At 41.5% G+C, this 10,360-nt stretch overlaps 1 protein-coding gene across 5 annotated transcripts in view; it reads left to right on the forward strand.

Annotated features, from left to right (window-relative positions):
* The window catches only part of SENP8 (SUMO peptidase family member, NEDD8 specific), a 29,537-nt gene extending 19,672 nt beyond the window's left edge, over positions 1 to 9,865 (forward strand). For 4 of the 5 annotated variants that reach the window (XM_054451484.2, XM_054451486.2, XM_054451483.2 and 1 more), the window contains exon 2: positions 2,053 to 3,753. In XM_054451484.2, coding sequence (XP_054307459.1) covers positions 2,089 to 2,727 — 639 coding nt within the window. In that variant the 5' untranslated portion in view covers positions 2,053 to 2,088 and the 3' untranslated portion in view covers positions 2,728 to 3,753. Of the gene's footprint in view, positions 1 to 2,052; positions 3,754 to 8,776 lie in introns of those variants that run through there. The other variant, XR_010123972.1, reaches the window with a different exon arrangement.
* The last annotated feature ends 495 nt before the right edge of the window (positions 9,866 to 10,360 follow it).

Raw genomic sequence — 10,360 nt, forward strand, 5'->3', positions numbered from 1 at the left:
GGTTTCCAGAATCTTATTCCATACTACCTTTTAAAAGAAGTCAAAAGAAGTTCTAAGTTATATTGTAAACATTACTTCATCTTTATCATACCCCTTGAGGCTAAAGCTATGAAACAGGCAAACACATGTTATATCACTCATGCTCATAGCAGGGCAGAATCAGGAATGAATTTCATTTGTATTAGTCTCATGATTCTCTGTTTTTAAAATTACAGTTCCTTTTAACTACTACCGTAATCACTGTCACATTCCATTATGGAAGGAGGAAGCAATATTTTATCTTATCTTTTGAAAATTAATGTTGAGGCCAGGCGCAGTGGCTCACGTCTGTAATCCCTGCACTTTGGGAGGCCGAGGTGGGTGGATCACGAGGTCAGGAGATCAAGACCATCCTGGCTAACACAGTGAAACCCCGTCTCTACTAAAAATACAAAGAATTAGCCGGGTGTTGTGGCGGGCGCCTGTAGTCCCAGCTACTTGGGAGGCTGAAGCAGGAGAATGGCGTGAACCCGGGAGGCGGAGCTTGCAGTGAGCCAGGATCGCGCCACTGTACTCCAGCCTGGGTGACAGTGCGAGACTCCATCTCAAAAAAAAAAAGAAAAAGAAAATTAATGTTGAAATGGAAAGTATTTCCCTTGGAAATTAGTAACTTTTTTCTTTAGATTATTTGAATTCATCTTTAATATAAAAATAATTTGTTATCATTATGCATATTCATTAAGGAGCCAAATAATACAGTTAATGGTATGGTGTTTGGTAAAACATTAGCTATAATTTTAATCAATCTCTGTGCTTCAAGAGGATATTTAAAATTCATGCTTACTATGTATATGGCAAGTTTCCGGTTCTCATTCTAACTAATCGTTTACATGTAGCACATAAGCTAGAATTTCTTATAGTTACAGTTGACCTTTGAACAACACAGGGGCTAGGAGTGCCAACCCCGTATGCTGTCAAAATTATAGGTAAAAGTTTTTTTTTTTTTTGAGATGGAGTCTTGCTCTGTTGCCCAGGCTGGAGCGCAGTAGCATGATCTCAGCTCACTGCAACCTCCGCCTTCCAGGTTCAAGCAATTCTCCCACCTCAGCCTCTTGAGTAGCTGGGATTACAGGCATGCCCCACCATGCCCGGTTAATTTTTGTATTTTTAGTAGAGACGGGGTTTCACCATGTTGGCCAGGCTGGTCTCAAACTCCTGACCTCAAGTGATCTGCCCACGTTGGCCTCCCAAAGTGCTGGGATTTCAGGCATGAGCCACAGCACCCAGCCTAGGTGTAGGATTTGACTCCCTAAAAACTTAAATACGCCAGGTGCGGTGGCTCACACCTGTACTTCCAGCACTTTGGGAGGCTGAGGCGGGCGGATCACGAGGTCAGGAATTTGAGACCAGCCTGGCTGATGTGGCGAAACCCTGTCTCTACTAAAAATACAAAAAAAATTAGCCAGGCGTGGTGGCACATGCCTGTAATCCCAGCTACTCGGGAGGCTGAGTCAGAAGAATCACTTCAACCCAGGAGGCAGAGGTTGCAGTGAGCTGAGATCGTGCCACTGCACTCCAACCTGGGCGACAGAGTGCGACTCCGTCTCAAAAAAAAACAAAAAACAAAAAAAACTTTACTAGCAGCCTGCTGTTGACCAGAAGCCTTACCAATAACATAGCCAATTAACACGTTTTGTAAATGTGTTATATACTGCATTCTTACAATAAAGTAAGCTACGGGAAAATATTAAGAAAATCATAAAGAAAAGAAAATATATTTACTATTCATTAAGTGGAAATGGATCGTCATAAAGGTCTTCATCCTCCTCATCATCATGTTGAGTAGGCTGAAGAGGAGGAGGAAAAGGAGCAATTGGTCTTGCTGTCTCAGGGGTGGCAGAGGCAGAAGAAAATCCATGTGTAAGTAGATCTGCACAGATCAAACCCACCTTGTGCAAGGGTCAACTGTGTATTTTTTTTACCACAACCCTATAAAAGTAACTATTATTTTCCAGCCGCATTTTACAGTCAGGTATTTATTGACAGTAATATTGTCTTCTGGCTCTTGTTCAGCTTCTGGAATTTCTGAGCAGCCCTCGTCAGTATAAGATGGACCCCGTAGTCTTGAGTTACATGGACAGTCTACTGCGGCAATCAGATGTCTCACTATTGGATCCACCAAGCTGGCTCAATGACCATATTATTGGGTTTGCGTTTGAGTACTTTGCCAACAGTCAGTTTCATGACTGCTCTGATCATGTCAGTTTCATCAGCCCTGAAGTCACCCAGTTCATCAAGTGCACTAGCAACCCAGCAGAGATCGCCATGTTCCTTGAACCACTGGACCTCCCCCACAAGAGAGTTGTATTTTTAGCCATCAATGATAACTCCAACCAGGCAGCTGGAGGAACCCACTGGAGTTTATTGGTCTACCTCCAAGATAAAAATAGCTTTTTTCATTATGATTCCCATAGCAGGAGCAACTCAGTTCACGCAAAGCAGGTAGCAGAGAAACTGGAGGCTTTCTTAGGCAGAAAAGGAGACAAACTGGCCTTTGTGGAAGAGGAAGCCCCTGCCCAACAAAACAGCTATGACTGTGGGATGTACGTGATATGTAACACTGAGGCCTTGTGTCAGAACTTCTTTAGGCAACAGACAGAATCACTGCTGCAGCTACTCACCCCTGCATACATCACAAAGAAGAGGGGAGAATGGAAAGATCTCATTGCCACACTTGCTAAAAAGTAGCTATTGAAGTATATTTGCAACTTTTGAAGGCTTCTCTTTCTGCCCTTCCCCATTTGTTGGATGGCTGCAATCTCAGTGCCTGAGGGAAGATGCCTAGTAGAGGAAAGCTTAATACTATTTTTCCTGAAAGAATATCATCCTCTGCGTTATCCCCATGGAACGTTTCACTTTAACCCTGACTGGAGAGCAATATGTTCTGTGAAAATATCTTGAAATTGTACACCAAAACCTTACAACCAACTTATTTGAACATTTATTACATACAAGGTTTAAGTAAGACTTTTCTTATTGGTATATAATTAATTTCCTTTGGTCTCCCTTACCCACATTGGCTTATTCTGGAGGAAAAGCAGTGATCCATAAAACAAATCAAGAATATATTAAATCTAGAGAAATGCAGAGAAGAAAACTATAAAACAGAACCAAAAACTTGTTGCACAGCCTACATAATTAAGAGATCAACTGGCTGGAAGCAGATCAAGGCCTAACTTCATTCAAGACCTAAATATTATGAGACTCAGTTATTCGGTTTTATGTGATATCTCTTCCATTCACCATGCACAGGCTTTTCCAGCTATCTGTATAATGTTTGCAAATATTTGATAAAGATGATGTTACCCTATCTTCCTCCATCTGATTCCTGGAATGCTTGAAGAAAGGGGAAGTCTTGAGTAACCTCATTAAAATTAATGTCTGGTGGACCTCTCAGTTTACTCACTGATTGGGTAGACTTGCTACTCTGGATTAATAACTGCTTTTCTCTGCCTTGTCTATTAGCCATGCACACACTTCCTCCTTATATCCAAAGTTCTTTGGTTCTAAAATTCATAGTTGATACCTTCCCAAGGTTACCTGTTGTTTCAGATAAACATTTGTGCTTCCTGATAGTTACAGGTTTTCCTCTCTGTCCTTAATTCTGGTAGAATTGTTTTTAGTTATGTCATGGTAATTCAGGATGATTTTTGTATCTGAAACTTAACAGACTTAGAGTTGGTTTGTTTTTTAAATATAAAGGAATAAAAGCGACCTTTCTCAGCCCTTTTACTTAATTAAAAATGCAGGGAATGTAATTTGTAAAATGTGAAACCAAGAGTAAAACGAAGTACTATCCCTCCAGAAGCACTGATGTGTTTCAGTTGTTTCAAATAGTAAACAACCAGATGACATGTTAGGTACACACATTAATTCTATTCCTAACGAGAATTAGATTGCAAGGCCTATGAGACTTGAAAACCAAAGATGAGCTTCAGCCATGAAACTTATTTCAGCTACCTCCCCAGCCTAACCCTGCCCCCAGCCCTCATGGCCCAAAATAACCTCACCACACAGCGACCACAGAGAAAGTGACTTGGTTCCTTTTAGCCAAGAAGGGAAAACACAGTAAGGGTAAATAAGTACAGGTTACATAGCAGTCCTGAGTGAGCAGGAGCTGAAACTAAAAGAGAAAGCTATCAAAAAAAGTTTCCATTTCAAGTTGGTACATTTTGGATAAAAACCAATCCTAATGGAAGATGGGGCTAGGAAAAAGATTAGGAACTGGCAGTCATCCATAGAGGTGAAATACAGTGGGAGGGACAGCAAGAGAAGTGACAAAGGTCGCTGATAGGCCACAAGTGTAGATAAAGATAAGAAAACAATGTTATTTCAGTGACTGTTGACTTAGGCAGCTAATCTAGACTATTAAAGTCAGATCCTCTCTGGGAAAAGTTATCTTTCTGACAATGCAAAGTATGTTTATTTAAATATCAGAGTATCTTCAATCTGAGAGTTAAAGCATATGAGAGCAATCTTTCCTAATTCCCTACGATTCATCTTATAAGTAAATTTTTAAACTAAACTAGTCTTTTAAATATATATAGAAAAATATATATACACACATGTATAGACATACATATATATATATAATCTATATATATATATATAATGCATTTTCCAAATGCATTAGCCTGATTGGACTGTGCCACAGATTAGTGTCCTCCCATAAAATTTTGAGTATGTCATTTTTAAATGTTAGCATTATAAATTGCAGGAGAATTTAAGAATTGACTTGTATTTCACTGGATACTATAGTACCCGGTAAGTTACACACCTGCTTGACCACATACCATTCATGTTACATGACACAAAATAGGAAAAAATCTTTTGCTGGTATTGCATTCCCTTTTCTCTTAGAGTCAAAAGGATCTGTTCTGCAAAATTAATCAAAATATTCAAAAGGAAAGCAGGTTTTTCAAAACTGGGCTAAGCAATTATCAAACTGAACTAACCTGCTTTCAGATATCCTGTTGTATTGCCCGGTAAGTATACTCACACTTGTCCAACCCGTGTCTCAATATGGAATTCAGAAAAGTTACCATATATAAACCCAGCTATAAATGGTTGTAGAAAATATAAGTATCAGTGGGTTTCCTATGTAATAGTGTTTAAAACACAAATATTTCAACCATTTGGCCAGGTATAGTTGAAGTTCACAAGCACTGGTCCTAACTAGATCAGATAAAGTGGATTCTGTTTCTGATATGTACCTAATTATTTTGAATATACTATAATTTTACTATATCCATATTGACCATATGTTTTAATAACACATTCCATTGAAATGACAAAGTAGAATTTCTCAGTTACATGGGGCAGGCCAGGCACAATGGCTCATGCCTGCAATCCCAGGACTTTGGGAGGCCAAGGCAGGCAGATCACCTGAGGTCAGGAGTTCAAGACCAGCCTGGCCAACATGGCAAAACCCCGTCTCTACTAAAAATACAAAAATTAGCTGGGCATGGTAGGCGGGCGCCTGTAATCCCAGCTAGTCAGCAGGCTGAGGCAGGAGAATCGCTTGAACCTGGGAGGCGGAGGTTGCAGTGAGCTGAGATTGTGCCACTGCACTCCAGCCTAGGCAACAGAGCGAGCCTCTATCTCAAAAAAAAAAAAAAGTATTTACAGAAATGTACATGCTATGGTGTTACAGCATGAATGTCAAATCCAGGGTCTGTCAGATTCAGTAGTCTCATCTACAAAATAAACCTTATTTTCCTTCTGTCCTACTCAGTTCCATTTTAAGACTAACAACAAGTTTGAAAACTTAGTTTTATATTGCTATGCAGCTAAACAGCTATGTAAAAAATGGCTGATAATTACTGTTATGTACAAAAGAGAAACTTACTCAAGGATGGTGAATAGCAACAACTAACCTTTTTATCACTCTATAATGTGCAGGGTACTTTATGCACACATATTACACAAGTACCTTGTATATTATATATGCATCATTATATATATTACCATATATATAAAGTACCTTGTACATTTTTGAGGTTCTATAGAAATATATAATCTCATTAATTCTTATGTTCTCATGTTTCAACAGGTACTGTTATTCTCATTTTATAAATAAACTCAGAAGCTCAGTCACGTGGCCTCCATCTCGTCTCACACTTTTTCCATCTATTCCTTTTTCCCTGTCCTAGAAAATGGCAAGAACTCCACACTTGAACATTTTAAATGTAGTCTAGCCTCAGTTTCTAAATTTCATATATTCAGCTGGTATGTTACAGAAACTAATAGTGAGAAATTGTCATCCGAATTAACTGCTAGGCAGCAGGACCTATATAACTGGCTTGGTTTTATATATTAAGTCATATCTGGATCAGCTCCTTATACTGATCTGCTGGTGTAGGGCACCTTAAAAGCCCTACATTGGCTGGGCACAGAGGCTCACGCCTGTAGTCCCAGCACTTTGGGAGGCCGAGGCGAGCAGATCACGAGGTCGGTAGATCGAGACCATCCTGGCTAACATGGTGAAACCCTGTCTCTACTAAAAATACAAAAAGAAATTAGCTGGGTGTGGTGGTGGGCACCTTGTAGTCCCACCTACTCGGGAGGCTGAGGCAGGAGAATGGCGTGAACCCAGGAGGCAGAGCTTGCAGTGAGCTGAGATCGTGCCATTGCACTCCAACCTGGGCGACAGAGCGAGACTCCATCTCAAAAAAAAAACAAAAAAAACGCTACATTTTATGTCCTGTGTTAAATTACCTTTAATATTCCATGTATATGAAAGACGGGAAGTTGAACAAGAGCAGCAGCGTGGGGAATCTCCAAAAAAGAGGGCTTAAAGGAATTGCGTCAAATAAATGGGACTAAGCAAAGATGCCCTGCACAATAGTGGGAAAATTGGTCACTAAGTTCCAATATGAGGCTGAAATTCCACTTTGAGATGGAGTCTCACTCTGTCACCCAGGCTGGAGTTCAGTGGTGTGATCTTGGCTCTCTGCAACATCCGCCTCCAGGGCTCAACCAGTTCTCCTGCCTCAGCCTCCCCAGTAGCTGGGACTACAGGTGCCCGCCATCACACCCAGCTAATTTTTGTATTTTCAGTAGAGATGGGATTTCTCCACATTGGACAGGCTGGTCTTGAACTCCAGGCCTCAAGTGATCTGCCCACCTCAGCCTCCCAAAGTGCTGGGATTAGAGGCGTGAACCACCATGCCTGGCGGAAAAATCAAGTTCTGAATACACTTAAATTTTCTTATGTAGGGAAAAACTAACATCTCAGAGTGTCAAACGAAGTGGTAGTCATCTTCAGTGTCAGCAGTAGGGAAGAGTTATCATTACTCTGGAAAAAATCTTACATCCTGCAGTTTGCATTAAAAGACAAAGGCTGTTTCCTGGATCTTTGTCCTACGTGTACCAAAACCAAGCAACTTGTATTTAGAAGAAAACCCTTTCTCCATGATGCAGGCTCAGGCAAGGTTTTCTACACTAGGCTTTGCTTCCCTAGCCAGCTCCTGCTTCAGCTCCTCACAGCTGCTATCTCAGTCTTCATTCCTCAAACCTGGACAATGCTCACCTCCACCCTCACTCCTACTTTAGAGAGAAAATAGAAGCTGTCAGACATGAACTCCTTCAACTTCCCTGATGCCAGGTCTACAAGCCTACCTATATCTGCCCGTTTTGGCGCCTTCTTCACTTCTATTACAGAGTGACGTCAGAGCTAAGGCTAATCCCTCCATCTGCACAGGGATATCCTGCAAACAATTTCTTTACACACATCATCACCATCAGCTTCTCTCTATTGCCTCCTTTCCATCAGCATTTAAGTGTGTAAAATCTCCCCTACCTTTACTGTTTATTTTATTTTATTTTGTTTTATTTTATTTTTTGAGATGGAGTCTCGCTCTGTCTCCCAGGCGGGAGACAGCTCACTGCAACCTCCGCCTCCCAGGTTCAAGTGATTGTCCTACCTCAGCCTCCTGAGTAGCTGGGATTACAGGTGGGTGCCACCACACCCAGCTAATTTTTGTATTTTTAATAGAGGCAGAGTTTTGCCATGTTGTCCATGCTGGTCTCAAACTCGTGACCTCAGGTGATCTGCCTGACTCAGCCTCCCAAAGTGCTGGGATTACAGACATGAGCCACCATGCCCAGCCTATTATTTATTTATTTATTTTGATGGGAGGGAATGGAGTCTCGCTGTGTCGCCCAGCCTGGAGTGCAGTGGCACAGTCTCGGCTCACTGCAGTCTCCACTCACTGCAATCTCCACCTCCTGAGTTCAAGCAATTCTCCTGCGTCAGCCTCCCAAGTACCAGGGACTACAGGCGCACACCGCCACACCTAGCTAATTTTTTGTATTTTAGTAGAGGCAAGGTTTCAGCATGTTGCCCAGGCTGATCTCGAACTCCTGAGCTCAGGCAGTCCACCTGCCTCAGCCTCCCAAAGTGCTAGGATTACAGGCATGAGCCACAGCACCCGGCCTCCCCCATCTTTAAAAATAAATAGAAGCAGGACCCCATGTCTCCCTCTAGATATTGACCTTTTGCTTTTCTTCAGAGCCAGCTCTGAAGTGTCTGTAGTCAATCACGATTCCTCACTTCCCTCCCACTTTTCTACCCAGTTTAATCTAGATTCTGCCCCAACTACTTAACAAAACATTCTCATTAAGATCACTAGTAGTTTCTATTTTATTAGGCCTCTTAGCAACATTAAACCCTCCTTCTCAAACCACTCTTCCTAGTTTTCCTTTTCTCTGAAATCACATTTTTTTTTTTTGACAGGGTCTGTCACCCAGGCTGGCACCATCATAGCTCACTGCAGCCTTGAATTCCTAGGCTCAAACAATCCTCCCACCTCAGCCTCCTGAGAAGCTGAGACTACAGGTACATGCCACCATACCCAGCTTGATCTCTCTCTTATTTGCCAGTTTCTTCTTTACTTGCTATAGCTTCTCAGGGTTTTGTCTCATAAGCCCTCTTCTTTTCAGCCTGTACATTCTTGCTAGGCTCTCCCATTCACTACCAAGGTCAATGACTGATTGACGCACTTCACATGTACACTTCTCTCCTGAACTTCAACTTGTAATCCATTTACCTGCCTGCTAGTCATCTTTGCTTAGATATTTCTTAGGCTCCTCAAACCCAACAAACCCCCAAACTGCTCTTGCCTTATCAAACTTGCTGCATCAGTGTTCCCCACCTCGGAAAATGGCACCACTGTGCAACCCAGCTCCAGCCAGAAATCTAGGAGTCATCCTTGACTCTCCTCTCACTTCGCATTTATCAGCCTCCTAGTCCTGTTGCTCTACATCTTAAGAATCCTTTAAATCCATGTATTTCTATTGCCAATGCTACCACTCTAGTCCAGACAATCATGCCTTCTCATCTGGGTTGCTAGACTAGCTTATAAAGGACTCTTCAGTGTTCACTTATACTCTTCACCCCCACTGCATTTTATATTCTGCCAATATCTTTAAGAAAGCTCTGTATAACCTGCTCCCTTCCCACTTTCCCTGCCTCTTTGCAATCTATACCACTCTTGCCTTAGCTTTCTGTGTTCCAGCCCTGCAGGCCTTCTTTTAGTTCCTCAAACACACACATTCTTTTCTCCCTTGCCGGTCTCCCCATTTGCTCTTCCCTCCTGTGCTCTCTCCCATAGTCCTCAACAGAGAATCTTCTATGTCATCTCTTCCTCAAAGAAATCTTCCCCAGTGCACCTGACTAATTTGCTTTCCTTGTTAATTCCTCAGAATCATGAATCCTTTCAGTGTGCCCAAATCACATATGATTTTTGGTGTTGTGTCCTTCCTTCCCACTAAATCACAAGAGCCATGGAGGCCAGGAACCATGTCTGACTCGTTCACTATTGAATCCGTGCAGTTTCATATAGTGCCTGGCACATAAACATTGTTATTTGTTGAATGGATAAATGAGAACGTAGAAGCTGTTTATCAAAGAAAAAACAGCCCATCATCCTCCCTGGCATAGCAGCAGAAGTCAAAATGCAACATTAATCAGAAGAACTATTCATGCTTGCTTAAGACCAAGCTCAGAGGTTGATGAACTTAAGCAACCTAACAGAAAATAGGGAACTCCCTAAACTTGTACATCTAACTGTGGACATCTCTTCAGTTTATCTGCTGACTTCGTAGAGATTTTCACATTTTACATAGTTGTAATCCATGTCTAAGCACTATCTTAATTCTGCTTTTTACAAATTTCCACCCTTAATCACTGTTTACTTGTGCTTAAAGGTAACATTGGGTTACATTATATTTATAGATTGTGATTTTCTTAGCCATTTCCCCACTGCCAGGCTTTTTGGTTAGTTCTGATTTGAGATTGTTATGAATAGCAGTGCTACAA

Source organism: Pongo pygmaeus, chromosome 16, assembly GCF_028885625.2.
Source record: "Pongo pygmaeus isolate AG05252 chromosome 16, NHGRI_mPonPyg2-v2.0_pri, whole genome shotgun sequence".
In the NCBI taxonomy this organism is placed as follows: domain Eukaryota; kingdom Metazoa; phylum Chordata; class Mammalia; order Primates; family Hominidae; genus Pongo; species Pongo pygmaeus.